Genomic DNA, 19,618 nt, shown 5'->3' on the forward strand with positions numbered 1-19,618 from the left:
GCCACCAGGGCAGGGCCCTTCTGGCAGAGGAAGTGGGCTCTCCCAGCTCAGGTGGCTACACTCTGTGCAAGCTGTATCTGCTGTACCAGGAATGATGGCAGCTCTGCATACAAGACATTAAAATAATCCAGCACAATACATGTTGGCAGCATGTTGAAAGCTTGATTTGTTTTCTGGCAATAAAGGCATAAGACTGGAAACTCTGATCCGAGGAGCAGGGAGGCTTAACCCACATTTTGGACTTTCCCTGCCCACTGCAAAGAGAGATTGATGATTTGGGGATTTTGCAGTCAAACTCTGATTTGCAGCTTTAAACTGGACGTCAAGCTGCTCAGAATTGTTCCTAGCAGATATCCTAGCAGTGTGATTACTCTGCTTAACATACTGAGACCTGCTTACTCAGTCTCTTTAACTAGGTTGACGTTTTGTACCTTTTTTAAAAGGGCTTATAAAGGACTTATAAGGAATGTCGGGTGTGACACAGAACTGAATAATGTCTTACGTCATCACTGGGTGCAAGCACAAAATACTTCTATGCTACGGAAATGAGTATAATATTCATTTTTATAGTATATAAACATAGTCAGACGTGTGTTATAGGTACCGTAATGGAACACAAAAACAGCACTGTCAAGCTGGTGCAATAAATGTGTATTGTTTTTTATTGTTGACACGTACAATAAAACGCATGCAGCTTTCTAAATGTGCAGCAATAAACTTGCAATGACAATTTTAAATTAAAAAACATCCTACCAGGCAGATTACTTAAAACGGTGATTTAAGACCCGTTTTTACTTTTAATACACATGATATATGCTTAGTGGCACAAAAGGGGTACTATTGGTTTTGAATTACTGTAACCTGAAGACATGGTTTTAACACACAATGGTGCCTAAAAATGTAAAAAAAAAAAAGGCAAAGAATGGAAAGAAAAAAAACTTTGGCAGAGCAAGTTACATCTCAACCAGTTCTGCCTCCTACATGCACTTTGTCTTAGGCAGAAGCGCTCACGCGATTAGACAAAATGCCATCCCTCAGAGTGGAAGACAGCCAATGGTTGAAGTGGGCTGATCCTCTGCCCTGCGCTGCATGCTGTAGTGGGTGGAAGCAATACATGATTGATGCCTCAACAGACCAATGGATGAAAAGGGCTGACCCACTGTCCTATGCTGCAGGCAGTAGTGTGTGGAAGCAGAATGTGAATGATGCCTCTACAGACCAATGGACGAAACGGGCGGATCCACTGTCCTATGCTGCATGCAGTAGCGGATGGAAGCAGAATGTGAATGATGCCTCAACCGACCAATGGTTGAAGAGGGCAGACCCACAACCCCTCTATGTATGTGCATATTTTATGCATTTTTCATTTATGAATTTGTTTGATTACATGAGGCTGGTGACATTATAAATAATAATCAGGAATTAATTATGGCAGAAAGGGTACAAAGCTAAGGAGTACTAGGTGTGCATATGAAGGTGCTTTTCCAACCTGTTGCTCTAAGTAGTTCAAACAAGTACCACCATCTCAACTTTTCAAACTGCTGTTGAATTTCAGCTAAAGAGCTCAATATTTATAATGGGGAATAACAGAGAGGTAGTCTTATAACAGCGACAGAATATTCTGGCCCGAGAAGTGTACTCACGTCTAGGTTTCTTTTCTCTAAAGACAGCGTTGCAATCATGGTGGTCATGCAGTTGCCTCCGAGACTGTCCCTCAGCACTGACGTCATCATAGAGTTCCTGTAGGGGATGTGAGCGCGATTCTTCTCTGCAAGAGCAATAATCACCTGGAAAGAGAAAGTACAATGACTACATGTTATGTTACGTTGTTTGATTTTTTACAGTGCAACATTCGCCATATGGCTCGGTTTCTTGGTGCTGGCAAAACACAACATGTGACAGTATGTTTGATGTAAACAAGAGAATGTTTTCAGAGTTTCTTGAACTGCAGAGAGTAAGTTGTCATTTTAAAGTGGATTTTACACCTTTGTAGTCAGTAAAGACAAGTTAGTGTGCCTTGTATGCGTCATCGTGGTGCGGGGTCGATAAGTAGCCATGATAAAGAGGTCCATGGATCCATTAGGTATTTAATGATGGAACTGATCAAATAGAGATGGAGGCCCTCTGGACCCACAGGCTTGTGTACTACGCACATGGCTTGAGTTTGCAGGTGGACCAGACAATGCAGTGCTCCCTGTATGGCTCACCTTGGTGCGGGGTCGATAAGCAGCCATGATGAAGAGGAGCTGATAGATCAATGCATTATGTAATGATGGAACTTCTCGATCAGAGAAGGAGGCCTTAAGCTCCCACAGGCTCCTGCACTAAGTACATGGCCTTGAGTTTGCAGCTGGGCCAGACAATGCATGGTACCGTGTATGCCTCACACTAGTTCAGGGTCGATAAGCAGCCATGTTGAAGAGGATCTGATGGATCAATCCGATATGTAATGATGGAACTGCTCGATCAGAGAAGGAGGCCTTCAGCTCCCACAGGCTACTGTACTAAGTACATGGCCCTGAGTTTGCAGCTGGGCCAGACAATGCATGGTACCGTGTATGCCTCACACTAGTTCAGGGTCGATAAGCAGCCATGTTGAAGAGGATCTGATGGATCAATCCGATATGTAATGATGGAACTGCTCTAACAGAGAAGGAGGGCTTCAGCTCCCACAGGCTCCTGCACTAAGTACATGGCCTTGAGTTTGCAGCTGGGCCAGACAATGCATGGTACCGTGTATTCCTCACACTAGTTCAGGGTCGATAAGCAGCCATGTTGAAGAGGATCTGATGGATCAATCCGATATGTAATGATGGAACTGCTCTAACAGAGAAGGAGGGCTTCAGCTCCCACAGGCTCCTGTACTAAGTACATGGCCTTGAGTTTGCAGCTGGGCCAGACAATGCATGGTACTGTGTATTCCTCACACTAGTTCAGGGTCGATAAGCAGCCATGTTGAAGAGGATCTGATGGATCAATCCGATATGTAATGATGAAATTCTCGATCGGAGAAGGAAGAGACCAGACCCACAGTATCCTGTACAATGTACATGCCCTTGAGATTGCAGCTAGTTCAGCGCACCCTGTACTGTATGTGTCACTGTGGCGCAGGGTCGATAAGCAGCCATGATAAAGAGGATCCGATGGATCAACCAGGTATGCAATGCTGTCACTTCTCAATCAGAGAAGGCCTTCAGCTCCCACAGGCTCCTGTACTAAGTACATGGCTGGTCCAGACAATGCAGTGTAGGCATCACCCAGGTGCGAGGTCGATAAGTAGCCATGATGAAGAGGCCCTGATTGCTCAATCAGGTATATAATGATGGAATTTCTCAATCAGAGAAGGAGGCTCTCAGCACCCGCAGGCTCCTGTACTAAGAACATGGCCTTCAGTCTTACGCTGTTCGCAATGGTGAAGCAATGTGATGATTTCTAGAAAGGAGAGCTGTGTTCACGCCGTCCAAGATGAAGAATTTGTGACACTTCTTATACAATTACTTCTTAAGAAGCCCAATAACTCACGACTAGTGCTGCCTTCACAGGTGGCCACCATGCCCATCACATGCAGAAATTAGAGAGTGAGTGACACCCAACAGCGTTTTCTGCTATTAACGAGTCCTTTGTAACCACTATTGCGCCGCAGGTTCTCAGTGAGACCCGCGTGAAACTGCCTACCTAGGTCTTGCACAGGCATTGCTAGCTGGTGGCAGTTTGTAGGTTTCCAGAGTAACACCTACAACGCCTGCATGACTGCTGGTAGCCATCCAGCCACCGAATACTAGATGGCACTCGCAGTGTAGGTAAAGGGGTTTCTAGAGCTCACACTTAACAACAGAGCAATGGAAGACTGGACACTACATGAGAACACTCCATAGGGTGATGTGCTGGGGATGTGCAGGAGACGGAGAATGAATTTCAATAGAAGGACACCCAGCAGTGAGGCCTTCGCAGAGAAGTAGGAGTTATGCATGAAGATCTTTCTTGGCTTGCGGCTCTTCGTGTCCACCTGGAAAGGTTGTCTTCCTGTTTTGTTTTCTGCACTTCTTCAGTCCTCACCTGTTCAGTTTCGCCTGCAGGTAGGACATTGTGTTTTGCATGTAACACAGCTGACGTTCAAGGAGATTCCACTTCGGAATTGAAGAATCAACGTAGAGCTTGAAAATAATTTAGGAAATTGTCAGGTTCTATGTGGAGATCATGGGTCACGTTAGTCAAAGGGAAAAGATAATGTTGAAGGAAACAGGGAGACAGAACCTTTGGGTACCTTACAATTCACAGTAAACGCTTGGAACATCAGCGGGGGAGACACTGATCACAATCGCAGTGACAGAAGAGACTGGCTCAGTTTAAAAAAGGACCATGAATTCTCTTGGCTGATGCGGGAGAGGAGGATATTATGACCGAACGTGTTAAAGGCGAGAGAGATCTGCACATTTGATTTTCCATAAACTGTTGTATTGTACTTCACATGATCAAGCAACACCAGTGGCACCATGCCATGAAGCTCGTAGACGTCAGCCTGGTTCTGATCTAGGAAACGTTGACCAGTAGCTAAGTTAGTATACCACCACCACCACACTTCATGAGGCTTTAGTAGACGCTTGGCATTCTCTTTCGCTGTGACGGCATCAGTGGTCTGGGACGGTGATGAATCTTCATTAAGCACCAACTGGGTTTAAATTTAGTATTTGCTTTTTATGCAATGGCTTTTGTGGGATGGTCAGTCTCCTCTAAACTTGGATTTTTGTCTCTATTTCTATATGGTGGACTGTGCAAACAATTCATGAGTGGAGAATCTACAGGATTCGCACTGATTACCCGGTATTCACACTGACCTCATGTGGACTCAGAAAAATATTCGCTGCAGGTTGGTGGCCATTCATATTGTATGTGGGGGGGGGGGGGTAATTCAAGTAGGCTTTGGAGAGAAATCCTGTAGACAGGCAAGTACTTATCTCCCGGTCTCGTTTCGGCTCCTTTCCACATTGTGATTTATGTATCACTTCCCCTCTGTTATTCCTCTGAGCAGAGGTTCTTTCCTGTAGGATAAGTCTGCCCTGTTGCTACAAAGTGTAAGAATTTGCTGGCAGGATCGGAGCCTGAATTACTGGGGAATCCACACATTTTCAAGAGGCCACACACCAAAGACAGCTTTAGGTGCACAGACCAGCTCCATAAACACCTTTAAATAGCCCCTTGAAGGCCCTGCCCAAGACATCTGCCAGCTCAGCAGTACACAGAGGACCACAAATCTTACTAGTGGCCTGGACTGAACGGCACGGATGGATGCAGCTGCTGGGGAGTAGTAGACTGCTCTCTGGCATGTTTACAAGCTAGGTAGTTAAATACCACTTCTTAACTATAGCACCTATTGTACAGGGGCAAGCCTCCCAGCATAGCCATGCAAGGCACAACCTTAACGTTTTCAGCAAATAGGTTTCTTCGGCTTGGAGCTTCAGCGGAATCTCAGCAAAAAGCTATCTTGTCTTCTGAAATGCATTGTCAGATACATCCGCCCACCTTGTCACACTGCAGGATTCCGAGCTCCAAAAAAGAGACTAAGGCCCTCATTTAGATATTGGCGGTGGGTTACTTGGTCACAGCGGTGACGGATATCCCATCCGCCGAAATCTAAATCCCATTATGTACTATAAGACTTAGATTTCAGCGGACAGGATATCCATCACTGTTGTGACTGAGTAACCCCATCTACCAATATCGAAATCAGGCGCTAACTCTGAAGGAAAAAATTGGGATTGGGCAGAGATGCCAAAAGTATCCGGGTTCCAAGAGGACTTCCCAGGGTGTGAAATGTGAAGATTTCCTGCCAAAACCAATGGCTTCAGCTGGACCTCACTCAACACCTATCCGGCTTTGTGAAGACTTCTTTGGATACGGCCTGCTGCCTTACTCCACTGAAAGCGTCTGGCTCGAACCTGGTTGGTGCCTCCGACCAGTGCTCCACTGCGTCGGCCTGAAATTGTGCAGAGCTCCCGGTCTTCCACGACCATTGACTACCACAGGCGCATCATGATTTTTGCCTCCATTTTCCCTTAAATATATAAATATTCCGGTCTCCTGTTCTCCCTTACTGGATTTTTGTTGTTTTCTCGTCATTTTAGCTTTTAAAATTGACTTCAGTTTTGTAATTTGGTTTAGGATTTTTATTGCTTATTGTTTAGAATTTATTATTGTTTTGGTACTGCATAAATAATTTACACGTCACCATAAGATAAGCCTCTCTTCTTTGTGCCATAGGTACCAGGGTGCTGAGGTCTGCTGAATTTAATGACTTTAAGGGTTTACCCTGACAAGAGTTGTGACTGTTCCTTGAGATAGGTAGTCGCCCACTCAAAATAATCACATTTCTTGCACCTACCAATTGCATGTGAGTCCCCTTTTAAAAGCCCAGTCTCACCTGGTCCGGGAGACTGGGATCTAATGGCCATGCAACTGCTTACTGATGGGATTAGAGGTGAGCTTGAAAAACTGAGCTCCATTTGGAAGCCCCCATGGCCTGCAGACGACAGACATCCACACAGTCATCTTGTCCCAGATCTCTTCATGCAATGTCCACTTGCTTGGACTCTTCATAAGAAGTGAAAGTTTTAGGTTTTATTTCTGAATAGGTGTAACTGTTGTGTTTGATTGTACAGGACGTGGGTAATCAGGAGAAAAAAGTAAACCGTAATGAAAGTTCTAGAGGTTAAGCTACTTATGGGATGGAAAGGGATGCAAATGCAGGATATGTCATGCTGTAACTGGTCAATATTTGTTCTAGAGCAGTACTGTATTCTCCGATCGCTGTGTCTAATATCATAACATTTGAGTGAATATCGTCAAAAAAGCCCAATCCAAGCCCTCTGGCAGTGCGGAACCAGCTTGGAAAGGATCCCTGTCTGCTGCAAGATGATTTTCTGATGCATAAGGCCACTGGAAAAGATGACCCTCCAACTACTCGAATTTATCCTCAAAAGACATGATTTAAGAATCGGGAAGCCAATGTCCCGACATAGGTCCACAGCTGAATTTCTGTGAGACTCGCCTTGGGGTGCACTCGCTTCAGCCTGGGTGCTGAGTTGCTGAGAAGGTCCAGGAACCCCAGGAAGCTGAATAAAAAGAAACCTGCAGCATGTAGGCTGCCTCACCCCAGGCATCTGATCTTTCCTTGATGGTCAGTACTCTGTGGTGCGACCCACTAGTCCGCGCTCATTTCAACTGCTTTTCAGTGCATGCTCATGTCTAAATGTCGGCATCTGCCAGAGGCAGGTAGAAACCCACATTTGAGGCTAGTTCATAAAATCTTTGGCTTGAAGGACAAACTTTCCTGGATTGAAGTTTCACCCAACTTTGAATAGGCAGACTCCAAGATGGCCATTTATGGACTTTGCCGGTTTTCATGCTGACTTTCCACACACCGGGTGAGCCTTCCTAGGGAGCCACACAATTGCATGGAAATTGTTCAGGCATTTTTTGTAAAACGTATTTTTTTTTTTTTTTTTTTTTTATAGGATAACATTAGGCACCTTTTCCAGATGTTTTGATAGCAGGTGTTTTTTGTATTTTCTTTATAGCATTTATAACCGAATTTCTTCATTCCTACCACATACTCTCTTTAACTGATTATCTTTTTAAGTAAGTCTTTTGTATTGTCTTTAAATAAGTGTATTGTTTTTGCATGCATTTCTCAAAGACAGCCTTGCTGCTTGAGACACTCGCCCAAAGACTGGCCACGGATTACTCACAGAAAAGGTTATCTTTGTGGCTCAAGTGATTGGGGTCTTGAGGGAACTCATTCACAGGACCCATCAAGGCTTGCAGCTGCTCTAGTCCCTGCATATTATCCCCGTTTCTCAGGAGCCTGGTTATTCCTCATCCTGGACATAGCTCTGCGTGTGGAAACAGACATGTGGGGAATGGTCTGGTTAAGAGTCCTGAAAATGACTTGAGCATCTCAGGCGGGGAGGGTGCAAATCATGGAGTTGTGGCTGCATCTTCTAAGTACTATGACTGCGACCGAACTTCTGTATAATCAGACTCGTGTTCTGCAGCACCTGAAAGTGCTGGAAAATCAGCACTTTAGGCATGTCCATCTGGGGCGCGAATAATAAAGTGCCCATCCGATGGGGAATAACGCACCATATGGAAGTGGAGATATTACGGTACTCCTAGCGGGGAGCCTACAAATTAACAGGGAGAGCCGAGCCAAGTGAAGTGTCTGGCTCGGATCTTGCAGCGGTAAACGAGCCGAGCCAAGAACATGTTTGTTATGTAAATTATACAACAAACATCACATAAAATATGGCAAAGTCTCTTCAAAATTCAAAAACGTTTATTGACATGAAGAAACTTTGACTTTAATACATCACATTGCACAGGGTCACATTTACATTGTAAATGCTCGGGGGTGTTAAGTGATTTGTCTAGAATAACAGGATGTTGAACTGATGCCAAGACTTGAACTGTTTTCCCCGTTCCTGAGTCGGAAGCTACGGCCAGAACGCCACATCGTGGGCACCGGGAGGATGACAGGCAGAAGCTACATGAAAGCACGGCTCGTTTTGGGCTCGAGGTGCCAGAAGGACCTCGAGCTGAGCCGGGGCCAGGCTTCAGGCTCGAGCTTTCAGTGGCTCAACCACCTCCAGGTACTAAGCAGCAGGTTAATGTCTGAAGAGATGCCACCTGACCGCAAAATCACCTAAAGCTGGTATTTATTTTTAGGCCTTATCTGTACATACTTCAAACAGCAAAATTAAATAGAAAGCACTTTTAAATGTGCTCTAGAGCAGTGTTAATGATCCATAAGTGATCATTCAAATGAACAAACCCAGAAAAGTAATGTTACAGATCAATATAGGCCATTTTGTTTAACATCACATGTAGTATCGTGGCCAGAGCACAGGCAGACTCCTGAGACAACAAGTGGCCGGTACTCCTCTGTCGGGGCGATGGTAACCCTAGAGTCAGACAGTCAAGGAGCACATGAAGCAGGGCCTCGCTGCAAACATTCACTGTGCAAACCCGGAGCACAAGTGCTTCTTCAAATATGGCCTCAGTCCAGCAGCAAGTCACCGTTAAACAAGGTGGGCACCATCTACTCCGGAGTCCTGTGTGTGGGGCTTCAAAGTGTGAGGTGTATCCAACGTGTCTCGAGAGTGGAAAGAGCTGTGTGGAAACATCTCCTCTGAATAGGAGGGTATGAGGAGGAGGAGGTCCAACATCTGGCACGGACAGCGGCCATCTTGCTATTCCACCCCCTCTCCGGAGGGGTCGAACATATTCCTCTCCATCATTTGCGAAAACAGCCCCTCCCACGGCACCCAGCTGAGCCAAACTCGCAACACATGCGATGAAACTCGTTGTTGTTCGCTTGCTGCACAATAAAAGATCTGTATGGACTGCTGGCCGGGCCCCACGCCAACCTCTGAACCTCTGGTGGAGCGCGCCACGCGCGCCTCCATGACAAGGCCATGTGAACCAAGGAAGGTCCCAAGAGCGGGTGTAAGAACCCCTTGAGGTCCATTCCACAGCGTGGGTTACCACACTTCTGTGGGAAGAGAAACATTTCTGCTAGTCAGGCTCCAAAATAAAGAATGCAATAGCAAAAGGCAAACTGTTTACTCGGAAACACAAATAAGGGTGGTTATTCATTGCTGGAGCTCCGCGGGGCTCTGGTAGGTGTGGGGTCCCGCACGAGCGGGCAGCGCTTGTGCTCCTCCCACCACCCACTCCAGAAACTCCTGGAAAACATTATTTGGGCGTCACAGCAAATCTCCAATCTATGCTCACAAGAGGCTGCTGAGGAGCGACTCCATCTTGGATGCTCGTCCACTGAGGGCCTGAACTGTCCCAACGTGTTACTCCTCACTCTAGCGCATGGGTACTCGTAGACATTTTCCCAGGGGCCAAAAAGTTTGGTCTGTGACGTGCCTGGGGGCCGCATTGATGCCAGGGCAGTGGCGGTCGGGTGGGGTGGCTAGGGGGATTGGTGGCAAGGTAGGTGTAGGGGAAGCAAAGGATATACATCTAAGTGGCTGAAATAAACAATGGGAAAACAGAAAACCTGGAATTAATCCCGGCTTACCCACTTTTCCAAATTGTGTGATCCTAGGCAATTGTTTAGTCTCACTTTCCCTCCTTTTTCGGCATTATCACATTTAAGATGACCTCAAAATACATGATTCATGGTGTTCACTGCACAAAACCTGCTGTTTGTTGGATTTAATAAACTATAATGTTGTTTATGTATGATAGGAACCCAGGCCACCCATAAAGTGCACATACCAAGTGACTAGCCTCTTTCATTTACTTTTGGCGGTGTTCTCAGGGTAAGGGAAATAATTAATGTTTCCAAATTTATGTTTCCAAATTTATGTTTGGAAACTATCACTTTTAAATGAATACATCTCAATGCACTGATAAAAATAAATTGTACTAAGACTAAAAGGTTCTGCATCTTAACTAAATACACTTTTTAATTTTGAAGAAACTGTCTTAGTTTTACACTTATGCTGCAAGATGTCTTTAGAAATGAAGGCGTTTCTAAAGTTAAGTGCAGGAGTCCCTAGTTACTTCCTTTCTTTAACACCAAGTAAGTTTGAAATAAATGATTGTGTGTATATTTATTGTGTGTGTATTTAATATTTTTGTTAGTGCGGAGTCGAGCAAACAGCTGCCCAGTGCTCCTGTTGCCCTAGGGGCCGCATGTTAAGGCCACAGGGGCCGCATGAGGCCTGCGGGCCGTACTTTGTGTATCCCTGCTCTAAAGGAAGCCAACATTCAGGTACATCAATTTCTTCACACCCAAAGCTGGTGCACAACATATATTACACACAACCACAACTGTCATTACGTCATCAGTATTAATTGCCAAATGAAAGCTGGCACCACAATGACGGTACGATCACACTTGTGAACTGTGTCCATGTATGCACATTGCAAGAGGATCTATACCTGTCATGTTGTGCATTGAGTTGTGTGTGTGACTCAGTATGTGTAGTTGTGTTTGCGGCATGTACGTGCTTGGGTTGTGGTGAAATGACAATGGATAATGCGGTGTATGTGGTGTGTTGTGTGTGATGCAGGGGAACACATATGTCACGGGTAGTATGTGTGAATTAACTCCATTCTGCGGCCACTGCCATTGGCTGATGTGCATTCTGTCCAGCAATGTCCTCCCTCTGGCAGTACACCGCCTGCAGGACTGTAACATCTAGATATGGCCGGTGGAAGCCAGCTGTAGGAAAGTTCCCTCTTTTTGCCATGGTTACCCCTATTTTCTGCCTGTCAGGTTGCTTGACTGTGTTCACTTGGATCCTGTTAACCAGGACCCCAGTGATTATGCTCTCTTTCCTCTAAAGTTTGTTGTTGCATACTGGTAACCCAGTATTTCACCCAAAATTGGCATACTGGTGCCTCCTTATAAGTCCCTAGTATATGGTACCTAGGTAACCAGGGCATTGGGGTTCCAGGGGATCCCTATGGGCTGCAGCATTTCTTTTGCCACCCATAGGGAGCCCATGCACCCTTTCCCTGCCAGTTACACTGCACAAGGTCACTTATAAGTCACCCCTATTGCAAGCCCTCCAGCTCTGGGGGCAAGGTGCAGGATACCTGTGTGTGAGGGCACCACTGCACTAGCAGAGGTGGCCCCATGACATCCAGTACCCATTTTCCCGGACTTGGTGAGTGTGGGGACACCATTTTACACGTATACTGGACAAAGGTCACTACCTATGTCCAGCTACATAATGGTAACTCCGAACATAGGCATATTTGGTATCAAACATGTAGGAATCATACCCCCATGCTTCTGCAAACATTGGTTGCATGATTCCATGCACTCTGGGGGCTCCTGATCCCCAGTATTGCCATTACAGCCTTCCGAGGTTTTCCAGGCAGCCCCAGCTGCTGCCACCTCTCAGACAGGTTTCTGCCCTCCTGTTGCTTGAGCAGCTCAAGCCCAGGAAGGCAGAACAAAGGATTTCCTTTGGGAGGGGTGTTAGGTGTTACAGGCTTAGGAGGGGTAGCCTCCCCAAGCCACTGGAAATGCTTTGAAGGGCACATTTGGTACCCTCCTTGCATAATCCAGGCTACACCGGTTCAGGGACCCCGATTCCCTACTCTGGCATGAAACTTGTCAAAGGAAAGGGGCTTGACCACTCCCCTGTCCATCACCACCCCAGGGGTGGTGCTCAGAGCTCCTCCAGAGGTCCCCTGGGGTTTGTCATCTTGGATTCCAAGTTGGCAGGGCATTCTGGGAGCATCTCAGTAGCCAGTGCCAGCAGGTGACGTCAGAGCCCTCCCCTAATTGGTGCTTACTTGTTTAGCTGACCAATCCCCCTTTCAGGGCTATATAGGGTCTCTCTCTTGGGTGGTTCTTCAGATTCGGATTGCAAGACTCCAGCAGGAATCCTCTGCATCCTTTACTTCACCTTCTCACCGAAGAATCTGTATCTCGACCCTCCAGGAGCCCTACAAACTGCAACAAAGAAGCAAGCAGCCTTCTGCAACATTGTATCTTCAGCTCCTGCCAGCAACTTTAACTGTTTCCCAGTCGTGCATCCTCAGCCTGTCTTCAGCCTGCACCAGAAGAACGAAGGAATCTCCCTTGGAGTGAAGGAGTCATTCCTCTGCCGGCACCTACTGCAACGACGACCGGCTGCGTGAATCCCCTCGCCTGCTGAGCTGCGTGGATCCTGCATCACGGGTGGTGGACTGAAGTGGTCCCGACGGTCCTGATGTCCTACTGCCCAACTTTGGTGGAGGTAAAAGCTTTCCTCCCCATGCAAGACAGTACCCCTATGCACCGCGTGTTCTGCAGTTGCCAAGGCTTGTTGGCATCCTTCCACGGAGTTCGTTGTGCACCTCCGGCCCCCAGCACTCTATCCTGGGACGCACATCTTCTTGAGTGGTTCTCTGGCGCTGTGCGATCCTTTGTTGTAGTGCTGCGTGGGCCTCCTTTTGTACCTTTTTTGTCCCCGTGCTGTGGGGCTCCTGTGCGAGCTGCAGGTCTTCCGTGGGCGCTTCGAGTTGCTGAGAGCCCCCACTGACTGCCCCACCCGGGTAGAATCCACCAGGTCCCTCCGGGTCCCAGGCAGTGCCATTTTCCGCTAACCACGAGCTTTGCGGGTTCCAAGGATTGTTGGCGGAATTCAGCAACGCAAACCAGACTGCAATCTTCCATCGGTGTGGGACATCATCTGCACTAACCAGGAACCCGCATACATCTTCTTGGGTGCAGTACGGACTGTTCTTCACCGGTGGTTCTTCTTTTGCACCATCATCCGGGTTATCAGGGGCTCCTGTTCTCCCTTGACTCTTCTGTGTTTCTTGGACTTGGTCCCCTTCTTCCACAGGTCTTCTGTTCCAGGAATCCACTGTTGGTGTCTTGCAATCTCTTCTGGTTCTTGCATAATCTTCTTTATCATGTTCTTGTGTGTTCTAGGAAAGTTACTGTGACTTACTCCTGCTTTCCTGGGCTCTGGGGTGAGTTCTATTACTTACCTTTGGTGTTTTCTAATACTCCCAGCGCCCCTCTACACACTACACTTGCCTAGGTGGGAAACCGACATTCGCATTCCACTTTCTTAGTATATGGTTTGTGTTCCCCCAGGCCCATTTCTAACTATTGTGATTTTCGCTAATTGCACTGTTTTCTAACCTATTTCTGCATACTAGCGAATATAATTTTTGTATTACGTACCTCCTAAGGGAGTATAGTCTCTATGGTATTTTTGGCATTTGTGTCACCAAAATAAAGTACTTTTGTGAGTACTGTGTGACTACAGTGGTATTGCATGAACTTTGCATGTCTACTAGTTAGTCCTTGGCTGCTCATCCACACTACCTCTAGAGAGCCTGGCTTCTAGACACTGACTACATTTCACTAATAAGGGATAACTGGACTCTGTATAAGGTGTAAGTACCATAGGTATATACTACAAACCAGGCCAGCCTCCTACACCCGCCTGCCTGACGGCTATGAAGAGTACTCTGTCATGGCAGTCGGTGGCACAGCTGCAATACATCTAAATACGGTGGGTGAGAATGCGTCGACTTGACAGTCTTTTCTGGCCCGCTGCCGCAGCGTTTTGGCGGGAGCACCGCCAAGATCTAAATCAGGCCCAAAGTCTTGAGTCTTGTTCCGTTACATTCCAACCAGGATGCATGGTCAAGCGTTGCTGGTGTCATAAACCTTTTTCAAGTTTCTAAATGTAATTTGTTAATAATAACAGCATTCACCACTGATTTTAATAGCAAGAGGGAGGGAGCACACTGCCTCTCATCCTAGCACAGTTCACCCCATAGCATTCAGTTACATGCAGTACAATTACTTCAAAGTTGCTGTAGTTTTTCATTAAAGTTGGCGCTGGTAATGCTGTTGTCCCCAGACAGGTGTTTTTGGGTTTAGCCCTTCATCAGTAGAGAGCAGAAGTAGTAGAGAGCAGAGAAGTCACCTGAGGTTTCGGGCATGTGGCTCTAGTTTCACAGGTCACAGTCCCACTCCACAGGCTCACAGGTGCATCCCAGGTGAGCCGTCAGCTCAAGGGAGCCTTTTAACCACAAGAGGGAGGGAGCATACTGCTGTTTTTAATAGAATACACTTGGGACATCCATTTATTTTACATTATACATGTGCAGCTTTAACTGGCTGTTCTCCTTTGCACCATCCTCCAAAAATAAGTCTTGATTGTTTGATCCTGCAATCCACCTAAAAAGAAAGCCCGTGGCATTTCAGTGAGATCGCAGCAATACCTGGCTTCTGCACGTCTAGGGACAGAGGCAATGCACTGTATACTCCTTACAAGAATTGCCTATCCGCTGATGAGTTGTGCAGGCTCCAGAGAACTGGCCGGACAACCAGCAAGGGCAACACCTGCAAGAGAATCTTAAGGCTCTTATCCCAACAGAAGAGCAATTTGTTTGTGGCATCTGCATTGAAAACAAGGGCTCAGATTTTAGTTTGGGTACCACAACCTTCTGAAACAGACAGAGCTATGCTGCAATGTTTATTATCACTCTTAGAAGAACATGGCAGATATGAGCTGTTTTACTTTATTGGGCCATCTTACTAGAATTAAACCACATATAGGTTTAGAAGAATTTATAGAGTTTGTAGAATTTGTTAGTTCATACAAACATTTTTCTTCAATGAGAAGTTTTCAAAAGACCCACTTTTCACATTCAAAACAGGGACATCTTAAGGATTTTGGGAGTCCTGGTCAAAATATTATTTATTTGGGAAACCCTGTTCTGAACAGCTTTGAAATAATGATCCAATCTCAGCTCTTTTATGCCCTCTTTGTCCAGGTCACTGACAGTGCCCAGGTGCACTGGTCCAAATTCTAAATGTGTCAGGACCGTGCCTAGCACCAGAAACCCTGCCCCTGGCCTACCACTACCCCACGCTCTCCTGCGGTCCATGAACTCCAGACATCCCACCACCCTCTGCTGGCACTCCGCACCACGCAACACAAAGTCTTCACCTACAACCTCTGCCACTTCACCTGCAACGCCTCTCCCGCAACACCAACCAAAAACACAATCGCCCACCCCACACACTTAAAACACCTACCAACAAACATACCCACACCCCTCACACACCAATAGCATGCATTTTCAACACCCACTCACTCAGCAATCAAACCACATAGATCTGTGACCTGCTGGATGACGGTGCCCTGACCTCTTCCTCTTAGAAACACGGCTGACATCAGCATCATTGCCAGACATCACTACTGCAATCTCTGCCAGAAACAAGATAATCAGTCAAGAGCACATACACATGCCTGTAGGAGGAATTATCATCTACAAAGACATCTTCATCTGCACCTGTTCGCTGAACCTGGAACACACTACAGCATCTCAACTTTAAAGTACAAATCACAGTAAATTTCACCCTGTGTGGAACTGTAGTCAACCATCTACCGGGCCCTAAATCAACTCCTCAAACAACATCATGTACTTCATGCCATGTAGTCATTGACTCCAGCACTTTCAACCTCTTAGGAGGCCTCAATTTCCATCTTAAAGACTAGACCCCAATTCTTTTTGACAGCCTTGAAAATCTGGGACTAATCCGATGCATTACGGAGCTCATTCACACCGCCAGACACACTCTAAATCCCATCTTCACATCCTTTTGCAACATCACCATCAACTTTGTCACCTGGACAGACCACGCCATAGTAAGTTTCACAATCAACATCCATCAACACAGAAGAACCCCCACGATGGCCCAGCAGCCCACCTCTGAAACAACCTAACAGGTGGATTAGAGGACCGCCCTCTATGAGGACAAACAGAAACTCATGGGTGTCCTGGCACGCAACATCAAAACCTTCAACAAGTGGATCACCAACTACGTCAACACTCTGGCCCACAAGAAAAAAAAAGCCACACAGCAAAAACTAGAACACAAGTCAGTTAGTACATCAAAGACCTTAAAATGACAACGCAACACTGCAAACAACTGGAACAGATGTGGAGAATCAGCAAAGGGGAAGTGGAAAAATACCATTTTAAAGCTACCCAGACAAGGTACCATATGCTAAAATGAGAAACTAAGAGGAAGGGCGTAGTCAAATGAATAAACACCAGCTCTAACAGCGGCAAAGAAATCTTCACAGTCATCAAGGACTTCACCACACCCACAGCTGCTACTGGCAACATCAGACCATCACAAGATGTGTGCAACGACCTATCAAACTTTTTTTGCAGAAAGATCACAACCATATGCAGCAACTTTGCCTGCAACTGAACCCTCTGAGTCTGTCCTGAAGTCTCCCAGTGATGAACGAAGGCAACACAATCAGCACATGGGACCACGTCAGCACCATCAGCACCGAGAAAACAACAACAATCATGAAGACCATACACTTCAAGGCCCTGGCCTATTCCAGCCCGCATCACGCCTTTGACAACGGAGAGCGATCACTTTCAGCAAGGCCCTCAGCCCCATCCTCAACAACTCCATCAGTACTGCCTCCTTTCCAGAATCATGGACACATGCACCAGTTAATGCCCTCCTTAAAGAATACTCAGCCAACCCAACCAAACTTGCCACCTTCCAACCAATACCCCTCTTTACCTACCCAGCCAAGGTCTAGGAAAAAGCCATCAACAAACACCTCTCTTGCTACCCCCCAATCACCAGCTACTAGACGCCACACAATCATGATTTAGACCCAACCACAGCACAGAAACTGTCCACATAGTAGCAACAGATGACAGCTGGAAGATTCTCTGCAGGGTGAAAAACGCAGCCCTCATCCTCCTAGACCTATCAGCAACCTGCGACAGTCTCCCATCCCATTCCAATCGGACGAATTCACCAAGCAGGCATCCACAGGCACGCCCTGACTGGGTCTGCTCCTTCTCCTCAGCAGAACAAAAGCTGTCAACATGCTCCCCTATTCGTACGAAGCACAAGAACTAATCTGGATTTCCACAGGGCTCCTCGCTCAGCCTGATGCTCTTCAACATCCACATGACTTCACTGGTTGACCTCATGCGGGCACACAACATACATATCCTCACAGATGCTAATGACACCCAGCTGATACTGTTCCTGTTGTACAAAACACCCAGAGCAAGTTCACCACATGCATGATCAAAGTAGCCACCTGAATCAAAGTCAACTGCCTCAAACTGAACTCAGGCAAAACTGAAGTGGTGGTCTTCAGGAAAGATGCCTTGCCATAGGACTCTACTTGGTGGTCCACAGACTTTGGACCCACCCCCATGATTTGCTCACAAACAAGAAACCTCAGAATCATCAGACAACAAATTGAACCTGGATGTCGAAGTTCAATGCAATGTCCTCGTCCTGCTTCAAAAACCTAAGGATGCTGAAGAAAATCTTCAAGTCGCTACTAGACAATACTAGGAAAACGATCAACCATGCCCTCATCACCAACAGACTGCACTATGGGAACACTCCAAACGCAGGGATAACCAATCACCTCACATGAAGACAGCAGACCATACAAAACGCAGCAGCCGGACTAGTTCTCAACTTCCCACAGCAAGCCTACATCACGCCACACTTTACGGAACTACAACGGCTCTCGATACACAAGCGCGCACACTTCATACTCCTCCCTCACACCTACAAAGCACTCTGCAACTCATGTCCTGCCTACCTAAACAGCCCCATTCATTTCCACAAACTTGCCAGAAGCCTCCACTCTGCCAGTCTCCCAGCAGCACACACCTCACACAGACACAAAAGCAGAGCAAGGGGTTATGCTTTCTCATACCTGGCTCCTAAAGCCTGAAACAACCTCCCACAAAACATCCGAGCCTCCTCCTCTCTTCCTGACTTCCACAAGAAGTTGAAGACCTCACTCTTCAAGTACACCCCGAGGCTGACCTCACACACCGGATGCAGAACACCTGGATATCCTCACGGGTGATTAGCACGCTATAAAAACACTGATAACATAACAATGGGCAAAAGTGAAGCATGCTAAATATGTGGAGGTGGTTGGCCTGGTGTGTGGTGGGTGCCTAAGGTACGTACACCTTACACCAGGTATCCCCTCTCAGTGAGTGTAGGCAGTGCCTAGAAGCCAGGGCTCTCTAGAGGTACTTGAGGATGAGCAGCCAAGGCTTATCTAGGAGACATGCAAAGCTCATGCAATACCACTGTAGTCACACAGTACTCACACACATGAAAGAAAATACTCAGTGGTACAAAAATAAAGGTACTTTATTTTAGTGACAAAATTATCAAAAAGTACTAGAGAGGTAACCCTCCAATAGGAGGTAAGTAACACACTAGATATGTACACTAGTAATCAGAAATAGGAATAAGCAGCAATAGAAAACAGTGCAAATAGCAATAGACAATAGTGACCCAGGGGAGCCCAAACCATTTACTAAAAAAATGGAATGCGAATGCAGGACCCCCACCTAGGTAAGTGTGATGTGTAGAGGGGAGCTGGAGGAAATAGAAAACCCCAAATGTAAGTACCACAGTGCCCCCAAGCGACCAGGAAGAAAGGAGTAAGATACTGGATTTTCCCCCAAACCACCCAAAAGGACTAAAAAGAAGACAATGCAACACCCAGACAAGACTGCAAGAAACTAGCAGTGGATTCCTGAAGAAGACCACCAGTGGAAGAAGGGGACCAAGTCCAGAAGTCGCAGAAATGTCCGGTGGTGGCAGCAACCACTATACACCTGTCTGTGGCTGCAGGAGTTGGTTGACGGTAGGATGAAGATGGTCAGCAATGCAGCCTTAGAGCGGGAGAAGAGGTCCTGGAGGATGCAGGAAATGTCCCACGCTGGATGGATGATTGCAGTCGGTCAGTGGCGTGGAAAAGCCCAAAACAAGCCTTGGCAAAGGCAGAAGTCGCAGTGAAACAAAAGTGGAGCTGCCGGGGACCAGCAAGGTCCAGGAGGACTAAACCCACTAGGGGAGTCCTGGGTGGACCCTCAGCAAGGCAGAGAGTCTACAGAAGAAAAGGCAGCCCCCACAGGAGACCCACTGGAAGAGGAACCAGGAGTCGCAGAGGAGCCCACGCGGCACAACTAGAGAAGGGTCCTCAAAGCAGGAGAAGCACGCAGTGGGCTGTGCATCACAGGAAGTGCTGGGGCTGGGGATACACGG

General features: G+C 46.8%; 1 protein-coding gene across 2 annotated transcripts in view; it reads right to left on the reverse strand.

The window, feature by feature from the left end:
* KIF6 (kinesin family member 6) overlaps positions 1-19,618 on the reverse strand; it is a 1,127,187-nt gene that overhangs the window by 777,752 nt on the left and 329,817 nt on the right. For both annotated transcript variants that reach the window (XM_069236333.1, XM_069236332.1), the window contains exon 8: positions 1,644-1,787. In XM_069236333.1, the coding sequence (XP_069092434.1) occupies positions 1,644-1,787 (144 nt within the window). The remainder of the gene's footprint in view (positions 1-1,643; positions 1,788-19,618) is intronic.

This window comes from Pleurodeles waltl, chromosome 5, assembly GCF_031143425.1.
Source record: "Pleurodeles waltl isolate 20211129_DDA chromosome 5, aPleWal1.hap1.20221129, whole genome shotgun sequence".
In the NCBI taxonomy this organism is placed as follows: Eukaryota; Metazoa; Chordata; class Amphibia; order Caudata; family Salamandridae; genus Pleurodeles; species Pleurodeles waltl.